The sequence below is a fragment of the Bos taurus genome, chromosome 29 (assembly GCF_002263795.3).
Source record: "Bos taurus isolate L1 Dominette 01449 registration number 42190680 breed Hereford chromosome 29, ARS-UCD2.0, whole genome shotgun sequence".
In the NCBI taxonomy this organism is placed as follows: Eukaryota; Metazoa; Chordata; class Mammalia; order Artiodactyla; family Bovidae; genus Bos; species Bos taurus.
Window position 1 is genome coordinate 48,484,031 of NC_037356.1, and position 26,635 is coordinate 48,510,665.

The 26,635-nt window shown below is 59.1% G+C and overlaps 1 protein-coding gene across 7 annotated transcripts in view; it reads left to right on the forward strand.

Moving 5' to 3' along the window:
* OSBPL5 (oxysterol binding protein like 5) overlaps positions 1-26,635 on the forward strand; it is a 66,850-nt gene that overhangs the window by 32,537 nt on the left and 7,678 nt on the right. For 4 of the 7 annotated variants that reach the window (XM_005227390.5, XM_059883131.1, XM_059883130.1 and 1 more), the window contains 13 exons: positions 1,212-1,350; positions 3,231-3,313; positions 12,059-12,139; positions 12,395-12,496; positions 13,708-13,911; positions 14,946-15,030; positions 16,752-16,923; positions 17,312-17,504; positions 18,614-18,798; positions 19,364-19,445; positions 20,850-20,948; positions 21,365-21,461; positions 22,450-22,548. In XM_005227390.5, the coding sequence (XP_005227447.1) occupies positions 1,233-1,350; positions 3,231-3,313; positions 12,059-12,139; positions 12,395-12,496; positions 13,708-13,911; positions 14,946-15,030; positions 16,752-16,923; positions 17,312-17,504; positions 18,614-18,798; positions 19,364-19,445; positions 20,850-20,948; positions 21,365-21,461; positions 22,450-22,548 (1,600 nt within the window). In that variant the 5' untranslated portion in view covers positions 1,212-1,232. Of the gene's footprint in view, positions 1-1,211; positions 1,351-3,230; positions 3,314-12,058; positions 12,140-12,394; positions 12,497-13,707; positions 13,912-14,945; positions 15,031-16,751; positions 16,924-17,311; positions 17,505-18,613; positions 18,799-19,363; positions 19,446-20,849; positions 20,949-21,364; positions 21,462-22,449; positions 22,549-26,635 lie in introns of those variants that run through there. The other 3 variants (XM_024987399.2, XM_015461394.3, XM_059883132.1) reach the window with 3 other exon arrangements.

Sequence of the window (26,635 nt, forward strand, 5' to 3'; positions counted from 1 at the left end):
CCCAGGACCCCTGGGCAGGAAGCACAGAGAAGGTCCTGGGGCTGCGGATGGAGCCCTGGGCCACCCTGCCCCTCCAGAAGCCCCACCCAGGCACCCACTGTCCCAGCAGGAAAGGCTGCTATCTGCTGCTCCCACCCCAGGAAGGCCCAGGGCCGTGGGAGAAAGTGGGGCCTTTGTTCTGGGCTTGGCAGGAAGCCATCGCCCACCTGGGGAGGCGGCAGGGGGCACCCCCAGGCTTGGAAGAGAGGTTGGTCAGCCAGCCTCCGTGCAGCACGTCCTCAGGGAGAGGACAGAGTGCAGCATCGGGCCCGAGTCCGCGCTCTGCCAGCACCTGGCGGCTGCGACCACAGGGCTCTGGGGGCCATGATTTTCTCTTCTGTAAATCGGGCTGACGTCCACCGGCTGGCCCTGGCCCTGCTCAAGGTGGGCCTGCGAGGGGTGCGGGCGAGATGGGGGCGGAGCCGGGAAGGCGTGGTGGGGGCAGAGCCGGGAGGGCGTGGCCCGCCAGACCGGGAGCGCATGGCGGGCATCGCAGGGGAGCTGGGAGGCAGGCAAGTGACTTGGGCCGACCTCGCCCTAAATTCACCTGCACTTTCTCTCCAGGCACTTTGGGTGCACGTGTCGGAAACCCAACCAAGGAGCTGAAGCAGGGGAGGGCTGGGGGGTGGTCTCACGGCGTCCTTAGGTGGGCTGGGCAGGCCGGAGTCAGGGCCAGCCCCAGCCCTCACCCGCGGCCCCTGGCGCCCTGTGCCGCCTGTCTCGCCCTCCTGCGACCCCCTCGGGCAGCGCTCCGCCCTCCCCATGTGCATCAACGCTGACCCCCAACCCGGAGCTCCATCCCCAGGGAGGGGACGGCGGGTGGCCCACGCTTCGCCGTGTCCAGGGTCCGACAGGGCCGCTTTAGTGCCAGCCCTTGGGTGGAGGGCAGAGGGTCCTGCCATAGCTGTGATGGCCAAACTGGCTGGTCGGGGCCTGGCTCCTGACTCGGGCCCTGAAAAGCCTGCACTGTCTCGTGCGGCCTCCCTGGGTGACCGCTCTGCAGGCCCCTAGGGCCCTTCGTGTCCCGTTTGGACCTGACTGTATGACGGGGCCCTGACTCTGGTGTCTCTGGTCCCCTTGCCGGGCGGGTGGCGGATGCCCGTGGCCTCCAGGCCACAGGCTGTCCCGGGCTCGGCGTAAGGTGTGACCAGCGCCCCCCTCCTTCCTTCCAGAAGCCGCCCTGCGCCCACGCCATGAAGGAGGAGGCCTTCCTGCGACGACGCTTCTCGCTGTGTCCGCCCTCGTCCACCCCGCAGAAGCTCAGCCGGAACCTGCTCGTGGGTGGAGAACATGAGGTCGATGTGGGTCCAGGTCAGTGCCCATGGGGGGACGCGGTCACCTGGAGGCCGCGGGAGGGGCGGGGTCATCCCGGACCGTGTGACCTCGGACAGGTCCCTTGCCCTCTCTGTGCTGTCCTGGTCAGGGAGGGAGGGCGTCCACCATGCGGGTTTAATGAACAGAAGGCTCGTAGGGCCGGAGAACTCCGTGACGTAGGAGGCCAGGTTTCGCCCACTTGGCTGTGGAGGTCGAGCAGGGGGCTCCCCGTCCAGGCCTGGAGGCAGATCCTTGTCCCTGCAGAGGCAGTGCGGTGCGGTGGTCAGGCACCCTGACCGCAGCCCCCACCCTCAGGCTGGGGGACCCCGGTCCAGCGGCAGGGCCTCGGTTTCCTCATCTGTGAAGTCGGGGAATATTAGGACCCGCGCTAGCTGCAGCAGAGTCCTGGGCCCTGGGTGGGGCCGGTTCAGACCCGCTGCTGTCGTGCTTGGAGATAAAGCGCGCAGGCCACCTGAGCCGGCCGCTGCTCTCACAGCTCCGGGCCTTGACCCCCGCCCCCACCCCAACGCCCCACCGCCGCCCCCACAGAGCCCAGCGCGTACTTCTGGTGGCCCCGAGGGGGTGGGAGAGGGGCCCCCTCTGGTGCCGCCCACCTACCCTGCTCCCATCACCTGCTTTGGAGCCGAGGAGGGGACCCCAGCCCCTCCAGCCCCTGGAAGAAGCACAGGCCCGGGTGGCAGGTGTGATGGGCAGGGCAAGGAGGTGGGCATGGACAGGCAGAGAGAGGAGCCGGTGCCAGCCTCTGACTGTGGGGCAGCCCGCTCCCCGCTCCCACGGGGCCCTTGCATCCGCCCAGCCCAGGTGGTAGCATCCACTCTGGGAGGCTGCCCCCCGACAGCCCCAGGCCGGGTCCCCCACAACAGCTCCTGAATCCAGTGCGCCTGGATGACAGGGCCCCTGGGGCATGGAGGGGGCCCCCGTCAGCAGCCAGCCCCGGGCTGTGGTCAGGGGAGGGGACGCAGGGCCGAGTGCAGGGGCGCGTGCTCCTTGGTGACCTCTCTGCCCCAGCGTGCCTGGCTGCAGGACGGGCTCACCACTCCCCGTCTCCACGCTGGCTTTTCTGCAGAGCGCGGCTCTCAGGCCAGGGCTGCGGGGAAGGAGGTCTGCAGACATTGCCCTCTGTGGGCCCTCCTCTCGCTTCCCAGTCAGCATGGTTCTCCCCTGGTCATTGCCATGTCCGCTCCCGCGCAGGGACCAGGCAATCAGCCACCAGCTGCAGGAAGCAGGCGGGAGTGTTGCCCGCTTCTTCCTGCCTGTAAACCTGGGCTTTAGAAATGAGCGGCGGGTGGGGCAGCCACTCCCCCCAGGATCGAATCCAGGCACCTCAGGCCCCTCTCCCACCTTTCAGTCAACCCGGAGAGGACTCCTGCTGGGAAGGGGCATGGGGACAGTATCCACCCACCCCTCTCCGAGAGGCCGGCACTGGGGGCACTGGGGCTCCAGCCGGAGGACTGGGCTGTGGGAGGGGGTCAGCTGTAGTCTGGGTGCCCTGGACCTGCAAACTGGGGCTTGCCTCACAGAACCCCAAAGGCCAGGCCACCCTGGCCTGGGATTCCCACCCAGCAGTGACCCCCCCTCCCAGCAGTGACCCCCCTCCCAGTGGTGATACCCCCTCCCAGCAGTACACACCCCTCCCAGCAGTACACACCCCTCCCAGCAGTGACACCCCCTCCCATTGGTGACCCCCCTCCCTGTGGTGACACCCTGTGTGGCTGGCTGGTGGTTATTAGATCTCTGGTTCCACACCCGCCTCCCGGGCTGGCTTCCTGCCCCGCCCAGGCTGCTGGTGCCCGAGCCCTGCCTGCCGTGCACTGGGCAGCCCTGCCCCGGGCCTCACACTGGCCACTCTGTTGCAGGGAAGGACATGGAGCCCCATGGCCCATCACCGACCCGGGATGAAGGGCCCCCAACCCCAGGCTCTGCCACGAAGGTGCCACCGGTAAGAGCCCGGCTGTGGGGGGTTCCGGGACAGGGGGCCTGCCCGAGGGCGGCAGGAAGTGCCCGAGGCATGGGCAGCAGGCGCCTGGCCCAGCTGCCACCCCAGCTCTCTGCTCTGAATCATGGAGGCTCCTGGAGCCAGAGTCACAGCGTGTGAGCTGCCTTCTCCAAGCTGCCTTTTTGGAGTGACACAGGACGGGAGATGGGGCCCAGAGAGGGCTTGGGGACAGAGAGTTACGGCACGAGGGGGCCGGGCCTGCTGTCACAAGGAACCCGCCCGGGGCTCAGCACTTCCGCCTCTGGCTTTGCCTGTACTCTGCCCGCGCCTGCCCCCTCTCAGGGCCATGCCATGATCTGGAAAAGCACACACATGGGCACACACACACAGATACACACAGATGCACGTACATAGAAATACATATACTACACACAAATAAACATACACACAGATACACACGGATGTGCCTCCACACACAGATACGCACACATACAGATACGTGTACTATGCACAGATAAACATATACACACAAATATGCACACAGATATGCATAATTATCTTCCCTGGTGGCTCAGACGGTAAAGCGTCTGTCTACAATGAGGGAGACCTGGGTTCAATCCCTGGGTCGGGAAGATCCCCTGGAGAAGGAAATGGCAATCCACTCCAGTACTATTGCCTGGAAAACCCCTGGATGGAAGAGCGTGGTAGGCTACAGTCCATGGGGTCGCAAAGAGTTGGACACGACTGAGCGACTTCCCTTCATGCATACATACACAGATACTCACAAATACACATACATACAGATACATATACCACACACAAATAAACATATACACACAGATACACAGATACGCATCCACACACAGATACACACACATACAGATACGTGTACTATGCACAGATAAACATGTACACACAGATACGCACAGAGATATTCCTGCACACACAGATACACATACACACACATACAGATACGTGTACTATGCACAGATAAACACATGCACACAGAGATACACCTGCACACACACATACACACATGCATGTGGATGCCTGTGTGCACACACATACAGACACATACACTATGCACAGATGAACATATACACACAGACACACGCACACACACCCCACATGCTCCACAACCCAGTGCCTCTCAGTGGGACCCAGCCGTACCCCTCCAGGCAGAAGCTTCAATCCAGGGAGGGTGCGGGGGCCCGGGCACAGGTGTGGGTGTTAGACATGCGCTTCCTCCCCGCAGAGGGTCTCAGGTCAAGGGAGCTGTGGCCCCTGGCTTGGAGACCCCAGTTCTGGCTGTGGGGCTGGGGGCACACAGAGGCCAGTTCTCCCCACTCTGGCCACCCATAGGACCCCATGACTGCAGCCTGGCTCCTCTGGGACCCCATGCCCCACTCTGCCAGACAAGGGGTTCGTGGGGGACACAGCCAGTGTCCCCCACCTCAGCCTCCAGGGCTGCCCACTGCTAAGAGCACACTGGGAATGCCTGCATTCGTGTGGAATTTGTTTAATTTAAAAACTTGTTTTGATTACAGTGAAATGTATGTAGCGAAACGCACCATCCTAACCATGTCAGGCGCACGGCTCAGGGGCGCTAAGCACACCCGCACTGTCACCACCATCCCTCCTGAGAACCCTAGCATCTTAGAAAGCAGACGCCCTCGCCTCCGCCCCCGCCAGCGCTCGCTCCCCGCCCCCTCAGCACTCGCGCCCCCTCAGCACTCGCTCCCCGCCCCCTCCGCAGTCTCTTTCACTGTGAACTTGACGACTTTAGGGACCTCATGTGGGTGGATTCCCGGCGGATTTGTGATCGCCTTCTTTGTGTCTGGCTTATTTCACTGAGCATCGTGTCCTCAAGGCTCGTCCAGCTTGTAGCTGTGTCAGAATTCTCTGCCTTTTTACGGCCGAGTAATGTTCCATCGTGTGGTTGGCCTATGTTCTGTTTCTCCAACCATCTGTCAACGGACACATTTATTAGTTTAGATGTAGATTCATAAAAACCGTGAAAACATGGTTACTTGCCGGGGTCCAGCCCCGGTGGATCCAGGGAATTCCAAGCGGGACGGCATGGGCGAGGATCAGAAAACAATTGCTTAATTAAACGTTAATTAAGGATATAAAGAGTGGTTAAATAAGGATAGCTCAATGAAGAAATTCAGTGGAGAAAAGAGGCTGAAATAAGGATAGTTCAGTGAGGAAATTCAGTGGAGAAAAGAGGCTGAATAATTCAGCCAGAAGGTGAGAGAAAGAACGACATGGGGAGACCAAGTTTTGGTGAACAAGGTTGGCATTTTATTTTCCAAAGTAGTTTCTATACCTTAAGTTATGCATAGAGGATAATGGGGGAAGGGGTAGAGTCATGCAGTAAGCCAGGCTTTCTTCCTGCAAACTTATCATATGCAAAAGTTTAGGTGATTTGCATCATCTTCTGGCCTGGAAGCCTGTTAACATTTTAAGAAACTTATTTTTCTCTAAAGGTGATTATTCTAAAGTCAGGCGCCACCCTCCAAAAGCATTAGATAAAGTTGCATTCCTATAGGGCAAAGGTGTGGTGGGCTCAATCAAGAAAAGAATTAACTCAAGGGTCCAAGGTTACAAACATTAAAGCTACTACTTACACCAATTATATTAATCAATACACTGCCAGGGACACAGCAGGTAAGGGATATGGAAACTTAGCAGCAAACATGGCCCAACAAGTGAAAAACCCTTCACCAATACAATTTCTATCAATCTTTTAACTGCTCAAAGGAATCTGTATTCAGACAGTTTAGAACATCTCATGCCTCTCACAGTTGGGAGGCTCTGAACAATCACATGTGGCCGGAAAAACCTATTCAGGCAGGCTAGAGGACTTGCAAAGGAGTTCGTAGGTTGAAACACTGTCACACCCAGGAATTATTAACTGGAGCTGTAAGCTAACTCTTTTTTCAGAGAGAGGTAGTGGGGGACAGCCCCCTGTAAAGTCAGAGATGTAGGTGAGAGCACAAAACAGAAAGTAGGCAGACTCTGGTTTTGGGGGCAGATGCTCGAGAATTTCCAGGGGGACTCCTGAGGCTCGATCCCGCCTTTGCGTATGCCGAGCCTCCTTCCTCATGACCTTTGCCAGGGGCGGAGCTCCTGCTCCCGGCAGTTACTCCTTCTACAACCCAGTGAAACACGAAACCCAGTGAAAGCACTTTAAATGCAGTCAGGAGCACTGGGTTCAAGTGTCAGATCTCACTCCCTCAGTCAAGACGTCCGGGCATCCTGTCCAGGCAAGACCTGCAGGTGCCAGGGACACAGTCATGGATGAAATGAAGTCCCGTGGAAGCAACCTGGGTGTCCATCGGCAGACGAATGGACGAGAAAGCTGTGGTGCAAACACGCAGTGGAGTATTACTCAGCCATTAAAAAGAATGCACTTGAATCAGTTCTAATGAGGTGGATGAAACTGGAGTCTATTATACAGAGCGAAGTTAGAAAGAAAAACACCAATACAGTATATTAATGCATATATATGGAATTTAGAAAGATGGTAACGATGACCCTATATGCGAGACAGCAAAAGAGACACAGGTCTAAAGAACAGACTTTTGGACTCCATGAGAGAAGTCGAGGGTGGGATGATTTGAGAGAATAGCATTGAAACATGTATATTACCATATGTGAAACAGATCGCCAGTCCAGGTTCGATGCATGAGACAGGGCGCTCAGGGCTGGTGCACTGGGATGACCCTGAGGGATGGGATGGGGAGAGCGGTGGGAGAGGGGCTTAGGATGGGGAACACATGTACACCTGTGGCTGATTCATGTCAATGTCTGGCAAAAACCACCACAATATTGTGAAGTAATTAGCCTCCAATTAAAATAAATAAATAAATAAATTTTAAAATAAAGAAAATCACCCCCCACAAAAAAAGAAACGAAGTCCCCCTCTCCCGGAGCTTACGTTCCAGAGGGGAGATAGGCTCCAGACAAAACAAGTGAGCCTGGACACGTCCAAGGCCGTGGGAGGAAGGAAAGGACAGCTCTGGAAGCCCCAGGTACTTAAGAGAGACTCGGGGCTGCTATAGAGGGCGCAGTTCTGGGAGAGACACAAACTCTAATATATGTATGATAATAAACAGAACATTTGTTGTTGTCCAGTCGCTCGGTCCATTTTTAATATGGACACATTTTTAATACATTAATAGTAGGTATTATGTTCTATATAAGCTTAATATAATATATAATATTTAATAGCATATTAAATATTTAGTGTGTAGGTCTTTATGTATATATACACATGTGCACGGGTGTGTGCAGTTATTCAGTCGTGTCCAACTCTGTGCCCCCATGGACAGTAGCCAACCAAGCTCCTCTGTCCATGTGATTTCCCAGGCAAGAGTACTGGAGTGCGTTGCCATTTCCTCCTCCGAGGGTGGGGGGGGTGGTTGGTCTTTCCAACTCAGAGATCAAACCCGTGTCTCCTGCATTGGCAGGCAGATTCTGTACCACTGCCCCATCTGGGAAACCCATATATACATATACACACACACACACACACACACATATAATACATATATTATATGAAAAATAATTGTAATATATAGTGGAACCATATGTCACCTTGTTCTGTATTTTCCAGGTCTCCTGTAAATGTGTTAACATACATTCATAGTGTAGTGCTCGTCGCTCAGTTGTGTCCGACTCTCTGTGACCCCATGGACCATAGGCCTCCAGGCTCCTCAGTCCATGAGATTCTGCAGGCAAGCATACTGGAGTGGGTTGCCATTTCCTTCTCCAGGGGATCTTCCCGACCCAGGGCTCAGACCTGCCTCTCCTGCATTGCAGGCAGACTCTTTACTGTCTGAGCCTCAAGCCCTAGATACTTCATAAATTTTTTAAAAATTAAAAATAAATTATATTATGTGGTTTTCCAGGATATAAATTCAAATAATATGAAGTCAACCATTTTGAGTGAATAATTCAGCAGCATTTCTTGCATCCACACTGTGGTGCAGCCACCACCTCTGTCAAGCTCAGAAACGGTTCCGTCACCCCGGAGTGACCGTACGAGCGGTCACTCGCGTCCCCTCCGCCACCCACAGCCCCGCAGCCTCCACTCTGCTTTGCGTGTGTACGGACTTGCCTGTGCTGGACACGGCGTGGCAGCAGGGCCGTGCCACGTGCGGGGCTCTGTGACGAGCTGCTTCCACCAAGCCCCGTCCAGGCTGTGCCGGGTGTCAGGGCTGAGCCATGGTCCACGGGCTGGATGGAGCCGGGCGGTTGTCCGCTCGTCAACAGGGCACACGTGGGCCGTTTCCCCGTGAACACACGCGTGCAGGTGTCTGAGTCCCTGCTTTCATTCTTTGAGTTTGTACCTCAGAGTGGAATTGCTGGGCCAGATGGCAATTCTGTGGCAAGATGGCTTTCTAGAAGATTCTGTATTTGGCCTCTTGGAGAAAGCGCCGAGTGGTCTTCCTCAGTGGCTGCCCCGCGTTACAGTCCTGCCGGGGGGAAGGCGGGCACCCGTGTCTCACACCCGCACCGATGCGGCGGCTCCGGTTCTGTCTGGAGTCGTCCCCGTGGCCGTGCCCGTGGGTGTGAAGCAATGTCTCACCGTGGTCGGGTGAGCACTTCGCTGAGGACCGAGGGGGACGGGCGTTCTCTCACTGTCTTGTCGACCGCCCGAGAACCTTCTCTCCAAGCCCTCTGTCCACCTCTGCATCAGGCTCTTGTCTTTTGCCAGCTGCCCAGGTGGCGCTCGGGGTCAAGAGCCTGCCTCCCAGCGCAGGAGACACCACAGCCTTGGGTTCGATCCCTGGGTGGGGAAGATCCCCTGGAGGAGGAAATGGCAACCTCCTCCAGGATTCCTGCCTGGAGAATCCCACGGACACAGGAGCCTGGCGGGCTGTAGTCCATGGGGTCGAGAGCGACTGAGCGCACACCCACCCAGTTCAGCTCAGTCACTCAGTCGTGTCCGGCTCTTTGCGACCCCATGGACTGCAGCACGCCAGGCCTCCCTGTCCATCACCAACTCCCAGAGTCTACCCAAACTCATGTCCGTTGAGTCGGTCATGCCATCCAACCATCTCCTCTGTCGTCCCCTTCTTCTCCCCGGTGTTCTTGTCTGGTTCGTCCCCTCACCACCCCGGTGTTCTTGTCTGGAGAATCCCAGGGACGGGGGAGCCTGGTGGGCTGCCATCTATGGGGTCGAAGAGTCGGACACGACTGAAGTGACTTAGCAGCAGCAGTTCTTCACATCAGGTGGCCAGAGGATTGGAATTTCAGCTTCAACATCAGTCCTTCCAACTGTGTTGAGTTAATAAGAGTTCTTCCTATGTCTGGACACTAGAGCTTTGTTAGATACATGATTGCAGTTGCTTCATCACGTCCTGTAGGCCTCTGTAAAGCACTTTTTTAAACGAGTTTTCCACGGCTGCTCTTTAGTGGTCAGACCCCCATGTTCATGGTTCTGTCTCTTGCCCCTGAGGGCGCCGGTCCTTGCCCTGCTGTGCCTACACGTGCTGCGGCCTCAGGAGCCAGCAGGCGGGCCTGGCAGGGTCCCCAGCCTGGCCCTTATGACAGAGGAGTGGAGGGCACTGCCCCAGCCCAGGGCTGCTGTGACCCAGCCCAGCAGCCTCGCAGGGCCCAGGAGGAGAGGGTGAGGGGCACGGACACCCCACCCCGTCCACTCCTCCCAGCCCCACGGCCCCCACACTGTCCCCTTCTCTTCCTCCGTCGCCCCAAACAAGCCCCTTCCAGCTGCATCTGGCGGAAAGCAGGTGGCCGGAAAGTGGCAGGGGAGGGTGTGTTCGTTCCTGCTTGCGTTCGCCTGATGTGCTCCCCAGGCTCCCAGCTCCTGGTGCCGGGGTGCTGGGCGGAAGCCGTCCACAGTGGAGCTCCTGGCAGGTCACCGAAACATGTGTGCGCCGGGACGGCAGGAGAAGCTGGGCCGGCCGGGGTGGGTGGTGTATCCGGGGTCTGATGCCAGCAGGGTGGTCCGAGCCATCTTCCTCCTGGGGAGGCAGCTCAGCGAGGCCTGAGGAAGGAACAGGGAAGAGATTCGGGCGGGGGAAATAGCATGGCATGTGCTCAGGAAACAGGGGCTCTGGGCACAAGAGCCCCAGCACTCCAGGAGCTGGAGCGTCAGCCCAGACCCCAGAGCCTGCCGCCTGGCTCCTTGCCATCACTCCTGCTTCAGTCCAGAGGAAACCAGCGTCCCCCAGGTGCCCTGACCATGCCCCTGGCTTCCCGGGCTCTCGAATGTCCTGACTGGTCTCAGAGAGTGCGCGCAGAGTGACGATGCCCGGGTCCAGCCCCCTTCGGAGCTGTGTGACGGCGGCAGGTTCTGAGCCTCTGTGCCGCAGGGTGTGGCTGGGAGTGTGGGCAGAGCCGCCGTGATTCACACACACATCCGTCGTCTCCAGCGTGGCTCTCACCCCTCCTTACCTCCATCCTAACCCCGCACTGGAGGCCCTGCCCAATACGCGGTGCTGTGGGCACAGCTGGCCCACTGGACAACTCTGGTCAGAGCCCCGCCACCGGCTCCGCAGCCTCGGTGGGCACTGAGATGCCCAGTGACGATGGGGGTGGAGGAGGGCACGGCAGCCCGCTCCAGGATTCCTGCCTGGAGAATCCCACGGACAGAGGAGCCTGGTGGGCCACAGGCCACGGGGTCACACAGAGTCGTACACGACTGAAGCGACTTAGCACACAGCATCGCCAGGCCCGCCCCCGGGTGGTGGCCAGAACTAGGTGAACGAGGGTGGCTGCAGCCTCAGAGGATGGGGCAGCCAAGGGGTCCACGCCCCTCACCCTCTGCAGGGAGAGAGCCGGGGCCGGCCGGCCTCCGGGCCCTGCTCCCTGGCTTGGCGGCTCGGGGTGGGGGCACGCAGTCCAGCGGACAGCGCAGGGCAGGACGCCTCTGCAGGGGAGCAGAGAGGGAGCGTCTCCATCTCGGCAGCCGCAGGGCTCTGTGCCCGACGCGGCTCCTCGATCGCATGCAGCCGCGGACGGTGCGGAAGGAACGGGCATGGCCAGCGCCAGGAGAGCCTCCCTGGTGGATGCAGAAATCTGGACTGCGTGATTTCCACATCTCACCTTGATTTTTTTTCTTTCCCCCAAGCCCTTAAAAATGTGAAACCCAGGACGTCCCTGGTGGTCCAGTGGTTAGGACTCCGTGTTTTCACTGCAGGCGGCCCGGGTTCGATCCCTGATTGGGAACTAAGATCCCACAAATGCTGCCCCCCAGAAACGGTAACAGCCATCCTGGGCTTGCAGGCCTCACCTGCAAGCAGGCAGGAACCCGTAGCCTTTAGTCCTGACGTTTCCTCCCCACACCCCAACTCCGGCCTCAGTTTCCCCGTCTGTAAAAGGACTGAGGGCCCGTCACTTCCGCGTCTGTGAACGCAGCTCCACCCTCCCCCCACCCCACAGCCTTGGACGGCTGGAGGGGGCCTGGGTGTTGCCCCCCGACCAGCAGCTGCTGTCAGGGCTCCAGGGACAGGGGTCCCCCTGCACACACACGAGCCTTCCCTGCCCAGAGGCTGGGCGCACGACGGTAGCTGAGACGGGCGCCTCCTGGGCACCGCGGGGAGGGTCACTGCCGTTTGCCCAGTGTCGGCCCCCGGGGCCACCCCCCAGCTCCTGTTCATCTCCCCCTGGCCGGGAGTGGGGCGGGGGGAGCAGCGGGCTCCCACCTCCTGCTGCCTGCACCCCCAGCACCTCCCCTCCTGGACTGCATGCCCCCAACTTGAATCTCTCCTGCAGGCAGAATACAGGCTGTGCAATGGGTCCGACCGGGAGTGTGTGTCCCCGACAGCCAAGGTCAGCAAGAAGGAAGCTCTCAAGGTGGGCCTGGGCCCGGGGAGGGGCCGTGGGCCTCATTTGCTTGATGAAGGGGCGCCTGGGCCAGTGCGGCCAGCCCCCACCCCCAGCCTGATGAGGGGAGGGGGGCAGATGGCACCCTGGCCCCCCCACGCCCCCGCTTCCTGTCCTCTCCCGGGACCCGTCCTTGTCCCCTAGCTGGACACCTGTGGGTGGGAGCCCCGGGGAAGGGCCAGTCCGGGGCCTTCTCCCCTGACCCCTGCTGTGCCCCGGGCCCAGGCGCAGAAGGAGAGCTACCGCCAGGAGAAGAAGCGCGCCACCAGGCAGCTGCTCAGCGCCCTGACGGACCCCAGTGTGGTCATCATGGCCGACAGCCTGAAGGTGAGCGCGGGCCCCCACCTCACAGCTGCATCGGGGGGCTGTCCCCAGGGACGGCGCAGAGTCACCAGCCCCTCGGGAGACGGCTGGGCGTGGGGGCCGCTGCAGGCTGTGGCCACGTCCTGGGGCAGCCCTGACCAAGGACCACAAGCTGGTGGCTTACAGCAACCAAAGCAGACCCCCAGGTCCAGAGGCGGAAGCCCCAAATCAAGGTCCTGACGGGACAGGCTCCTTCCCAAGGCTCAGAAGGAGGGCTCTTCCTGCGTCTCCCCGCCTCTGCAGGCCCTGGGTGTCCCCGGACTTGTGGCCGCCTCCCTCCAGCCTTTGCCTCTGTGGTCACCTGGCCGCCTCCTGGGTCTCTGTGTCCTGTTCTCCTCTTACAAGGACATGGTCATTGGACCAGGGCCCCTGCTCCAGGAGCACCTCATCTTCGCTCGGTCATGCCTACAGAAACCCTATTTCTGTTTAAGGTTGCGGGGGAAACCCCTGACCTGCGGGGGGCCCAGAGTCCGGTGGAGTCCCCTGCTGGGGACACAGGAAGGAGGCGAAAGGCTGGCTTCTGGGGACAGGCCTGGGCTGTGGTCAGAGGCCTGTGTTCAGACCTCACTGAGGCTGCGAGCAACTCCCTCAGCCCCAAGCCTCAGTTTCCCCCTCCATAGAGTAGAGATAAAGCTGTGGAATCCCTGGGGCTCCCGCCAGGGGCAGAGGAGAAAGCAGACTGGGGAGCCTGGGCGTCTGCAGAGCTCTGGGCCTTTGTGGGCTCTTTTTTCTTTTTGTTCTACAAAATTATGGATAAAAATTAGGTACAAAAGTGAATATTAATTTAGAATGAAAAAAGAAATGATCACAAAGTTCAAAATCACAAGGCTGATAATTACAGCAGTCACCGCTTATTGCCGGTTCCTCTCAGGACTGGGGCAGGGCGTTGACCTTGAGGTGGAACTTGAACTTGAGCTCCGTGAGCTTCGGTAAATCTGGCTGCAGCATCTTTCTTTGGATTCACCATCTTTTGGAGCTTCTGTTAAAAACTAAAAGAGAACCCTACCCAGAGCCTGGGGCCCCGTCCTTCTGCCCCTCCACGGCAGTTCAGATGCCCCGGGGTCCCCAGCCGGCGTTGACGGCAGTTCAGATGCCCCCAGGGTCCCAGCGTTGACGGCAGTTCAGATGCCCCCGGGGTCCCCAGCCGGCACTGACGTCAGCACCCTTCCCCCCAGATCCGAGGGACCCTGAAGAGCTGGACCAAACTGTGGTGCGTGCTGAAGCCGGGAGTGCTGCTCATCTACAAGACGCCCAAGGTGGGCCAGTGGGTGGGCACGGTCCTGCTGCACTGCTGTGAGCTCATCGAGAGGCCCTCCAAGAAGGACGGCTTCTGCTTCAAGCTCTTCCACCCGCTGGACCAGTCCGTCTGGGCTGTGAAGGTACCGCAGTGCGAGCCCCGGGGCTCGGGGGGCCAGGCGAGGAGAGAGCCCCACGGGGCGGGGGGTGCGGTGCTGGGCAGGAGGAGAGCATGGCCGGCAGTCAGGAGCCTCGTGCTGGGGCCCCAGGAGCAGGGGTCCAAAGCTGGGCTGACAGTTAAGGGTTAGTCACTCAGCGGCCGGGGGATCTGATGTGGTCAGTGGTCTTCCATGTGGGACACACGTTGGGGTGGGGGCTGCTCGGGACCTGGGGGCCTGATGGGTTCAGATCACACGTCGAGCCCTGTCCAGAGGCTGGGGAATGGGGCCATGTGAGGGCGGCTGCTCCAGGCCCAGACGTCCCCCTTTGGAACCCGGGGGCAGCCCAGCCCGGGACCAGAGCGGGTCAGGTTGCCAGATGAAGTCCAGAATGCCTGGGTGCGTTCGGATTTCAGAGGGCAATCAAGAAGGGTTTTTTTAGTATGTTGTTGTTCAGTGGCTAAGTCATGTCCGATTTGCAACCCCGTGGACTGCAGCCTACCAGGCTCCCCTGTCCTTCACTATCTCCCCGAGTTCACTCAGACTCACTTCTGTTGAGTCAGTGATGCTGTCTGACCATTTCATCTTCTGCCACCCTCTTCTCCTTTTGCCTCCAATCTTTCCCTGCATCAGGGTCTTTCCCAGTGAGTCGGCTCTTTTTTTAGTATAAGTATGTCCCAAATAGTGTATGGGATATATTTAAACTGTGTATGTGTAATTTTTCTGAGATTCAAATTTAACCAAGTGTCCTGGATTTGCACGTGCTGATTCTGGCCACCTAAATGGGGTCTTAGGGAGAAAAACCCAGGGTGGGGCCTCCAGCTGAGAAGGGGGTCAGGGAGCGCCCACTCACCGCTCTTGCTACCTGCTGCGTCTACATGGCCTGACCCCACCTGGGGGTCCCGAGGCCCCAGAAGCATCTGTGCATGTGTGAGTGTGGGTCCCCATGGCCACCTGACCTGTGCCTCCCCCCGTCCCTGCACGATTCCTCGGGTGACACCGCCTCTCTGCCTCTCCAGGGCCCCAAAGGCGAGAGCGTGGGCTCCATCACGCAGCCCCTGCCCAGCAGCTACCTGATCTTCAGGGCTGCCTCCGAGTCTGACGGTGAGTCCCACCTGCCCTGCCGGTCTCCACGGTGACCCCATGTGAAGCACCCCCGCCCCTTGGTGGAGGGATCAGCCAGGTTCAGGGGACCCCGGTTCAGACCCTCCTGAAGCCATCCAAGGGGGCAGCCTGGTGTTGGGACAAGCCCACCAATCACCTGTTCCTTCTCTGAGCCTCAGTCTCCCTCATGGACAAAAGGGAAAGCAGTAACACCCTATCCTTAGCTGCTATGAGAATCCGATGACCTTATTTAGCAGATAACAATGGCTGAGTGCCAGGCACCATTGAATCACCAGGTGCTGCTTTTACCAACCACCTGGGGAGACCTGAGGAGACAGGCTGGCTGAACTGCCCGTGACGGAGGGATGCGCCTTCCTGAATCCGCGCGTGCTTGGGGCTCCCTCTCGCGGCCTCCCCGAGTAAACGCCGCTGTCTCCTGCCCCGGGGAGCCGGCGCAAGGCTCCCTCCAGTGGCCCGGGGCGGGCGAGGCGCTGCCCAAGGTAGCCTGGCCTGACCACGTGACTCTGGGCCTCCCGGCTGCCCCCTGGTGGCCAGACGCCGCATCGACACTCCTGAGTCTCTCGAATGCCACCCTCTGTCCCCAGCCCCCCTACTCGGGGCCACGCCCCTCCTGGGCCCTGGGATGGACAGGGCGGCCTGGGCTCCCATGGAGCCTACTACCTTCTGGGGGAGGCAAGCAGAGAACCTTCAGACAAGGCCAGCTCGGCTGAGGCGTGAGCCGAGTCCCTGATGGGGCTGGGGGCCATGGTCAGGGAGGAGGGACGTCCACAGGCCCTGAGCGTATCAGGGTGGGCTTCCTGGAGGAGGAGAGTTAGGGAAGGAAACTTTCTGTCTCCAGGAGGGTCATACTTTAAAGGCTCGGAGAAGTAAAGAAATGAGTTCAAAGTGCTTGAACCCCAGGTCTAACCTGCTGGCAGCCTTCACCAGGAAGGCAGCAGGAGGCTGGGGACAAGGGCTGGGACTGGAGGCGGCTGGCTCCATCCTCCACCGCTCTGCCCTTCAGGTCGGCCCTCCCCTCGTCTCCCAGGGCTCTTCCAGCACCAGGAGCTGCCTCCTCAGCCTTGGTTCAGCAGGCCCCTCCCCAGCCTGCCACCCACCCTCCTGCCCTGAGCTCCAGGCCTGCTAAAGCCCTCAGCCGCAGAGGCCGGGCCCTGCCCTGACCTGTGGGAGTGGTTTCCATCTGGGAGGGCCCTGGCCCCGACTCCGTAGGTGGGAACTTGCAGGGCCTCTGGGTACAGAGGACGTCTCAGGGGGCACTAGTGGTAAGGAACCCGCCTGCCAGTGCGGGAGACGCCAGAGATGCGGGTTCCATCCCTGGGTCGGGAAGATCCCCTGGAGAAGGGCCTGGCAACCCCCTCCAGTATTCTTGCTTGGAGAACCCAAGGGACAGAGGATCCAGGTGGTCTACAGTCCATGGGGGCACCAAGAGTCAAATATGACTGAAGCGACTTAGCACACGGGGTCCTGCTTAGCGTGTGACCTTGAGGCAGTCACTCACCCATCCTGGCCTCAGTCCTCTGTAAGCAGGTGAATAACCACGTGCCAGGAGTAGGGGGTCCTGTGGGGGCGCCTCGTTGAGGAAGGGCAGGGTGGGCGTGGGCCAGCTCCCAGGCAGCGGGGCAGGGGGCTCGCCCGTGTGCCCTGAGTACCTCGCCCATGTGCAGCAAGCTAGGGGCCGCTCACCCCACCCTTGCCCGCAGGCCGCTGCTGGTTGGATGCCCTGGAGCTGGCGCTGCGGTGCTCCAGTCTCCTGCGACTCAGCACCTGCAAGCAGGGCCGTGACGGGGAGCCCGGGTCCTCGCCAGATGGGTCGCCCTCCTCGCTCTGCGGGCTGCCCGCCTCGGGTGCCATCCATGACCAGGACCTGTTCCCGTGAGCAGGGGTGCGGGGGGCAGGGGCCAGCCCCTCCCAGGAGCCTGGGTCTCCTGCCTGCTGGGGACTCCTGGCAGCAGCACGCAGGGTCTCCTTGTACGTGGGGAGGGGATGGGGAGCAAACGCCGTAGAGGTCTGGCCACCCACGCCCCGGCCCAAAAGGCAGGCCTCCTCCACTCCAGGTGGGCCCTGGAGCCTCAGTGTGTTCATCTGTGAACTGGGACTAACAGTGTCCAGTGCCCATCGCCGAGGCTTTTAAACACGGGGATGGGGGTGAGGCACCCAGCAGGGAGGGGCGCCCCTAGTGGGCGTGCTGGGTGTGCGCCCAGAGGTGGGGGTGCCTGGCCTCACCGTGACCAGCCGCCCCCGGGCCCCATCCACCTTCCAGACTGAACGGGTCCTCCCTGGAAAACGACGCTTTCTCGGACAAGTCGGAGAGGGAGAACGCCGAGGAGTCGGATAACGAGACCCACGACCACAGCCGGAAGACCGAGAGCGGGAGCGACCAGTCCGAGGCCCCGGTGGGCCCCGGGCACAGAGGGACCACCTACGTGGTGCAGGACCACGAGGAGCTGGGGGAGGTGAGAGCCCGCCCCGTCCAGAGCCCCCACCCCTGGAGCCGTGGAGGCAACGCCTGGCCGTCGCCTCTGGGAGAGCTCGTCGGCTCTGCTGCACCCGGAGGGCCCGGGACCAGTGGGCCAGGGTGGCAGGACTCGGGGAGAGCCCTGGGAGGGATGCGAAGGGCCCACTTGTTGGAAAAGACCCTGACGCCGGGAAGAATTGAGGGCAGGAGGAGGAGGGGGCGGATCCTGATGCAGGGCAGGCTGTGGGCACCCCCGTGCTGCTGCCTCCTGGGGAGTCAGGTCCAGCTACATACACCCCAGGACCAATACCTTGGATCCATAGGTCCTGGGGGTCCACAGGGAGGGGAGAGGGGCTTGGCATCACCCAGGGGCTTCGGTTCCCCAGGGGTGAGGGTCCCAGCCCTGACTGGGATCAGCCGTCCCACCAGCCAGCCGTCCTCAGACACCCACATGACCCTTTCTGAGATTGTTCTGCCCACCTGAGGGCCTGTGGTGGGCGTGTTCTGGGAGACAGAGCCCCCCACCCGGTCCCCAGCTTCCCTGTCCACCACGCCCTCAACCCCCTGCGCAGACAAAGCCCGAAGCTCCAGGGCTAGGTCTCTCCCTGGCAAGTGTTTGGAGCTATGGGGAGGGTGAGATGTCTCAGGGAAGAGAGGGGGCCCCCATGTGGTCCTGGGGGAGTGAAGGCCCCCTTCTGAAGCGGGTGCCGGACCGAAGCACCGCTGTCGTGTCCCTGGGTGGAGACGGGCTGGGGGCAGGACAAGGTGTCTGTGAGCACGTGCCCCCTGCTGCTGCGGCACAGAAGTGTGCAAAGACAGGTGTCAGGCGGGGCACAGACTGGAGGCGCAGAGGGCGCCCAGGTAGTCTGGGCTGGCCAGGAACCGAGGCACAGGGCAGCTGGCCAGGGCCAGCAGGCGCCCCTCTGGGCCCAGGGGACACATGCCGGAGTAGGCAGGGGTCAGGTGGGGCCCGGACAGGCTCGCTGGGCATGGGGGCGGGGCTGGGGGGACCCCGGATGAGGTGGCAGTGCGCCCCTCGCGGCTCCCCTGGGCGCCGAGGCTCCCCGCCCGCCTGGCTCTGGCCTGACCCGGCCCCTCTGCCCTCAGCGGGGCGAGGCATCGCAGGTGGAGACGGTGTCGGAGGAGAATAAGAGCCTGGTGTGGGTCCTGCTGAAACAGCTGCGGCCAGGCATGGACCTGTCTCGCGTGGCACTGCCCACCTTCGTGCTCGAGCCGCGCTCGTTCCTCAACAAGCTCTCCGACTACTACTGCCACGCCGACTTGCTCTCCAGGTGTGCCACGGGGAGGGCCCGGCACCCGCCCCGAGGATGCAGAGCGTCCCGGCCCCTGCACGCTCTGCCTCCGAGGGGCCCCGACTCCGGGGAGGGGCTGCTGGGCCGGGAGGGCAGGGCCGCCCCATGTCCATCAGGGCCCCTGTCTCAGGGGAGCCTAGCACCCTCTGCACCTGAGCCCTGGCACTGTGCCCTCAGGCTGAACGAGGCTGAGGTTGGAAAGGGGCCTGAAGGCTCAGGAGCCCATGCACAGGGAGCTAGGTGAAGGGGAGAGCATCCCGGCGGTTTCCTGGAGGCGGCACCTTGCCAGCCTCGAGCCAGCCGCACCCTCGCTGCCCCGGTGGTGGAGCTGCCCCCGCCACCACCAACACACACACACACACACACACACACACACACACACACACTTCCCATCGTCGGGACAGGGCAGCTTGGGAAGGGCCTGGGTTTCCAACAAGCCGATGGAGATTGAAACAGAAGGAGGGAAGGGCCCGGGGAAAGGGAGGAGAGAGGCACAGGTCCCTGACCTGGAGTGAGGACTCCCCCGCCCGTGGTGTGGTTGCAGGGCTGCGCTGGAGGAGGACGCCTACAGCCGCATCAAGCTCGTGCTGCGATGGTACCTGTCTGGCTTCTACAAGAAGCCCAAGGTGAGAGCACCTTCTGGGGAGGCATGGGGGGCGGCCAGCGGGAGGTCCACTCAGCCCCGCCCCCGGCACCCACCCCTGCCTGCAGTCGGGGTTGAGGGGCATCCTCCACCCCCAGGATTGTCCCCGTAGGTCCTCAGAGATGGGGGGCCGGGCCCAGACTTCCCACCTAGGGACCTGCTGGTGGGGCCCGGCCCACAGGGTCGTCCCGATCCCTGAAAGGCCCGAGCTGGGCCCTCCGCACCTCAGAGAAACAGCTGCCACACAGCAGTGCCAAGAAGAGGACTTTGGACCCTGAACCTCAAGGAACCCTGGGGACCCAAGGGTTTTGGGCGTGAAGCGTCTTTTGAGAACCAAATCCGGGTCTCTGATGAGAGCAGGGCTCCTCTGGCTGTAGTGATGGGAGGGGCCTGGGGTCCCATGGGACCCAGGGTTCTAGTTCCACTGTGCAGGAGGGGAAACTGAGGCTCAGAGAGGGGAGGGGAAGGCCCAGAGTCACACAGCAGTTTGCAAATGGGACCAGGTCTCCCCACTCTTCCTGGGGCTTTCTGCATTCTGACGCAGGCCCTGGGCAAAGCCAGGTGTGCGCGCGCTCAGCGGCCATTGGGACAGTGGGCGCACTCCGGAGGACTTCTCCGAGGAGGGGGCCCGTGTGCCAGGTTACCTACCCAGGACAGCACACTGGCTGCTGCAGAGTCGGCTCAGAGCTGGCTCTAGGAAGCTTGGGTCAGAGAAGGACTGATGGGCAGAGTGTGGAGCTGTGGACGCGCAGGCACACCTCTGGAGGCTCTGCAGACAGTCACAGAGCCCCAGTCTCCAGGGTGAGACGCGAGTGTGCGCACACAGCTGCAGTTGACGGACATCAGATGGGGAGAGGGGAGTCTGAGCTGGGCTACAGGAGACCCGGGAGGAGGGCTCTCCAGACAGGGAGATTGTTCCCTGATGAACTTGGACTGTTTGGGGAGCAGAAAGGACGTGAGTGTGGCCGAAGCAGAGCTGGGGGCAGGATGTGCGGGAGGACTTGGGTCCCCACTTGAAAGGTCAGTAGAAGCCACTGGGGGCTTTGAGTGGGCGGCGCAGTGGCTTCCCGGGCGTCCCGGGAGAGTGTGCGGCGGTCAGGGTCTTGAGAGCCCCTCAGAGCCGAGATGTGGACATGCCACTTTGTAGGCTGTTCCCCCCGCCCCCGAATGGAAATCATGGGCAAAGCACAGTCTCCTCGGAGCAGGAGTGGGCTGTTGTTCCCGGACGCTGGCTGCAAACCGGGCGTCCCTTGTAGAGACCTGCCTGCCGGGGCCGTGGGCAAGGGCAGCCCCCTCACCGCCCCTCGGTCCTCAGCCCAGCCCAGCTGGCGTCCCTGGCCGCCCCCGCCCCCAGTGTCTCAGCCAGCCTCTTGTTCGTTGCCTGCAGGGCATCAAGAAGCCCTACAACCCCATCCTGGGGGAGACCTTCCGTTGTTGCTGGTTCCACCCCCAGACCAACAGCCACACCTTCTACATCGCTGAGCAGGCAAGGGCCACCCCGATGGGGGGGGGCACTGGTGGCGGGTGGGGAGTGTCTCAGCCCAGGCCTGTTTCTGGGCAGCCCCGCCTTGGACCGGAGGAAGAGCTCTGGCCTCACTGCCGCCTGGATTCTCCCAGGGGGTGCAGACCCCACCGTGGCTGTGACAGCCGTGTGTCCTTGGGGTTGCGGGGTGGGGGTGGGGGGGCCTGGGTGGGACACGGGGATGGCAGGCAGCTCCTGGGCCGAGTCCCAAGACGAGACTGCCCTCACGCCCGCTGCTGGGGCTGGAGGGATGGGGGGTGGAGGTTGCTGCCCGCTGCTGGGGCCTGGAGGGATAGGGGGTGGGCGGGGCCCAGAGGGTTGGGAGTGGGCAGGGCTGCCCACTGCTGGGGCCGTCGCACGAGCCGCCTCTCCGCCCACAGGTCTCCCACCACCCACCCGTGTCTGCCTTCCATGTCAGCAACCGGAAGGACGGCTTCTGCATCAGTGGCAGCATCACCGCCAAGTCCCGGTTCTACGGTGAGAGGGGAGCGGCTCCCTGGGGTCTCCCCAGGGCCTCGGGGAAACGGGGTGGGGGGCAGGGCTGAGCTCAGATTCAGGGGTTACCAAGACCTCCCACGGGGGCCGTTTCGTGTCCCTCCCCACCTCTCCTAGCAGGGACCACGCGGGGTAAACTGCTTAGAACCTGGGCTCTGCAGAGGCCCCCAGGCGGCTTCTCCCATCCCTCCCTCGGCCTTGGGGTTCACAGGGGTGCTGGGAGGATAGTGAGGAAGGACCACGTGCAAAGGGGCCTGCAGGGCCGGCCTGCCGTCCAGCACCGCTGGCCGCACGTGGCTATTTAAAGTAATTCAGATGAGATGAAACGTACTGGGTGGCCGCTCAGTCACTCTGGCCACGGCGCAGGTAGCCACAGGTGGCCGCCGTGTCCCACGGCACAGGGTAGAGCAGCTTCGCCATCACAGGACATTCCGTCCAGCAGGCCTCGAGAGCCTGGCACTGCGGGTTTCTCTGCATCTCTCCATCTGGTTGGCCTTGTCATGGCTCTCACTGGTGGAGAGGTGGCCCAAGTGCTCTGTGTACCCAGCTGACTGCACAGGCTCTGCCCACCTTTTCAACCCCTGTGCCCCGTCACTGACTGTGTACCCTTGAGTGGGCCAGACCCTCTCTCCGGAGGTATTTAAAATCAGAGCAGAGGCCCTGGTTTGGAAAGGGTCAAAGTCTCCCCCTTAAGAATCCCTGCTTTAGTAACTGAAATAAACCCTAACACATGGCAGCTGAAGTAACTCCTCAGGATGAACGCCTTGTGCAACTTGGATGGGGCTTTCACAGAACCTGAGGCTCAGAAAGGTTAAGTGACCCACCCACAGTCACACAGCTCAAGGTGCCCGGGGCTCTCCCCACCTGTTGGAAGGGAGCTCAGGTCCTGTGACTTGGGGTGGGGGTGGGGGCTGAGGTCTCCAGGATCTGGCTCCACGCACTGTCCTTACCACCCCGTGTCTCTCTGCAGGGAATTCACTGTCAGCTCTGCTGGATGGCAAGGCCACCCTCACCTTCCTGAACCGGGCAGAGGATTACAGCCTCACCATGCCCTATGCCCACTGCAAAGGTGAGAGGCTGTGGTGCCCCTGCCCCAGGGGACAGAGCCCAGGCTGTCACCCTCGGGGGAACAGCCTGGTTCTTGTCTGCTGAAGGGATCTGTTTCACACTCCCTCTTATGTGACTGTTCAGCGGGGTATGAAATTCTGGGCAGATGGCCTGTCACTGCTTTGAAAGTTTGTTTCCACCTTCCAGCTTCCATCCTGGTTGGTGATCAGTCAGCGCCAGCCTGCTTGTTACATGATCTGCTTTTCTCTGTAGCTGCTTTTAGGATCTTCTCTTGTTTCTGGTGTTCTGCAGTCTCACTGCAGTAGTTCAAGGTTTAGAATTCCTTTTTTTTCCTGCAATGTTGTGTCAATTTCTGGTATACAGCAAAGTGATTCAGTTATAGGATTTCTTTTATTTTTTAATTAATAGCGTTTTTTTTACAGTAGTTTTAGGTTTCCAAAAATTTGAGCGGAAAATGCAGAGTGCTCCATATCCCCCTCTGTCCCAACACATGTGCATGCATGCATGAGTATACACACACACACACACACACACACAAGTATACTCACACACAAGAATACTCACACACATACCCGCACACAGACACACAGGAGCATACTCACACACTCATGAGTATACACATACACACACGAGTATACTCACACACACAAGTATGCTCTGTCTCATACACAGACACATAGGAGTACACACACACACACGAGTATACTCACACACACACAGGAATTCCCTACTGTAAACATCTTTTATGAGTGTGCTACAGTGTTACGGTTGGTTAGCTGGTATTGACACATTATTATTGAATATCAACAAGTCTGTAGTTTACATTAGGGTTCACACTTTGTTGTGTAATTATATGGACTGGGACAAATAACTGTTTCTGTCATTACAAGATCACAGGATAGTTTCACCACCCTAAGATTTCTTATGATGGTTACACATGAATAGATGAATTCACCTCTTCCTCCCTCCCCCTCCCCCAAACCCCTGGCAACCACTGGTCTTTTCACTGTCTACATAGGTTTGCTCTTTTCAGGAGGTCAAAGAGCTGGAATCATAGGGTATGTAGCATTTTCAAATCAGTGTCTTTGACTAGTTTAGTTGAGTTCAGTCGCTCAGTCATGTCCGACTCTTTGTGACCCCATGAATCGCAGCACGCCAGGCCTCCCTGTCCATCACCGACTCCTGGAGCTCACCCAAACTCCCGTCCATCGAGTCGGTGATGCCATCCAGCCATCTCATCCTCTGTCGTCCCCTTCTCTTCCTGCCCCCAATCCCTCCCAGCATCAGAGTCTTTTCCAATGAGTCAACTCTTCGCATGAGGTGGCCAAAGTACTGGAGTTTCAGCTTTAGCATCATTCCTTCCAAAGAAATCCCAGGGCTGATCTCCTTCAGAATGGACTGGTTGGATCTCCTTGCAGTCCAAGGGACTCTCAAGAGTCTTCTCCAACACCACAGTTCAAAAGCATCAATCCTTCAGCGCTCAGCTTTCTTCACAGTCCAACTCTCACATCCATACATGACCACTGGAAAAACCATAGCCTTGACTAGACAGACCTTTGTTGGCAAAGTAACGTCTCTGCTTTCGAATATGCTATCTAGGTTGGTCATAACTTTCCTTCCAAGGAGTAAGCGTCTTTTAGTTTCATGGCTGCAAAGTCCCTTAATTGTCATAAATACATGTATGTTTATGTATGTGAAAGTGTTAGTCGCTCAGTTGTATGTGACTCTCGGCAACCCCATGGACTGTGGCTCGCCAGGCTCCTCTGTCCATGGGATGATCCAGGCCAGAATACTGGAGTGGGTAGCCTTTCCCTTCTCCAGGGGATCTTCCCAACCCAGGGATTGAACCCCGGTCTTACATTACAAGCGGATTCTTTCCCAGCTGAGGCCCTTTAACCCCGAGAACCATGCCCAATACCACCGTTTCCTTTACTCTCCTTTTGCCGAGGGTGTAGGGAGGTGAGAGCCCCAGTTTTATGGAAATGGCTCAGAACACACTTTCCTTGCTACTCTGGGGCAGCCCCTCTGTCCTGCTTCCCACAGGACACCAAGGGTCAGGTCAGCAAAGGCCTCGCTGCTCAGAGGACAGATGCTTCTCCTCCTCCCCTCCTCTTATCTTTTTCTCCCAGAGGATTACTCTTATTTATTTATTTGCACGCTTACCCGTTCATCAGTGCGTTTGTTTTTCATCAACTTTCTGTTACGGGAAACATCAAACACATGTGAAAGGACAGGGGTCGCCTCCCAACCACACCCCAGCACCCACAGCACTGTGTCGTGGCTGTCTTGCTTCCTTTGTTCTCACACACCCCTCACCGCATTCGTTTGAAGTAGAGTCTAGATATCATGTCATCTGCGCTTCATTTTGTCTCACTACACGGTAGTGACTCACTCACTACGATGTAAGGGTTCCCCTTCTTAGCCAGAACCACAAGACTGTCATTATGTACACAAAAAAAGTAACCAAGACTCTTTCCTTAAAAGTATCAGATACACAGTCAGTGTTCAAAGACCCCTAATTGTCATAAATGCACGTATGTTTATATACATGAAAGTGTTAGTTGCTCAGTCAAATCTGACTCTTGGCAACCCCATGGACTGCAGCCTGCCAGGCTCCTCTGTCCATGGGATGCTCCTGGCAAGAGTACTGCAGTGGGCAGCCATTCGCTCCTCCAGGGGACCTTCCCGACCCAGGGGTCAGACGCCCGTGTCCTGCATTGCAGGCAGATTCTTTACCCTCTGAGCCGCCAGGGAAGCCGAGGTGTGTGTAGATACGCACACACATGTGTCACAGTTCATTTGTTTGAAGAGGATTCCAGGTGAGGGTCACACTTGGTGCTCGGTATGACCCTGCACCTTTTTTTCCCCTCACAATGTATTTCTTGAAGGAATAAGATCATTTTCGTGTGGGGTTTCCTCCGGTCTGGATTTACTGGCTGTGTCTGTGGTGTAGCTGAACGTACTGTCTATAATCTGGAGACTGACTTCATCCCTGGAGGCTTGATCACTTTCAGGCACAGTTCTTCCAACAAGACACCAGCAGGTGGTTCCCGCCTCCCCGCCACAAGGTTCACGATGTCGAGTTGCCTCCATCTCTGTGGTGGTAGCAGCAGGGATCTCAAGGGTCTTTACCACTACCACAATTCGAAAGCATTAATTCTTCAGCACTCAACCTTCTTTATGGACCAACTCTCACATCCGTACATGCCTGCTGGAAAAACCATAGCTTAGACTAACTATACAGACCTATGTCAGCAAAGTGATGTCTCTGTTTTTTAATACACTGTCCAGGGTCCTCATAGCTTTCCTTCTAAGGAGCAAGTGTCTTTTAATTTCTTGGATGTCGTTACTGTCCACATTGATTTTTGGAGCCCAAGATAATAAAATCTGTGACTGCTTCCATTTTTTCCCTTCTATTTGCCTTGCGTGAAATGATGGGACAAGATGCCATGATCTTAGTTTTCTGTGTTGAGTTTCTTTCAGTCTCCTCTTCACCCTCATCAAGAGGCTCTTCAGTTCCTCTTCACTTTCTGCCATTAGAGTGGTATCATCTGCATATCTGAGATGGTTGATATACTGTTTCTCCCAGCAATCTTGATTCCAACTTAGGATTCATTTTCAACTCAGCCTGGCATTTTCAAAACAGTAATGAGTTTTCCTCCTGAACTCCTCCAAAGGTGGTCCTGGGTGAGGTCATGTTGCTTTGAGCATGGTTTGATCAGAACATGCATAATCATAAAGAGTATTCCAGCTGGAATCATGCTGGCTGCTCCTTGTGTCATGTTGGCCGGCAGGCAGGCGCCCTCAGATTGGCCCTGGGACCTTGGTACACCCAGCCCGAGCAGCCTGCTTCCTCCTGCTGTGATCCCAGGAGACTCGGGCGTTTCCTGCTCTAGCCCATGAATCAGCCATTTCTCCAGGGAGTCTCTGGTTCTTTCCACTGCTGTTGCTGCTGAGTCTTTTCAGTCGTGTCCAACTCTGTGCAACCCCATAGATGGCAGCCCACCAGGCTTCCCCGTCCCTGGGATTCTCCAGGCAAGAACTCTGGAGTGGGTTGCCATTTCCTTCTCCAATGCATGAAAGTGAAA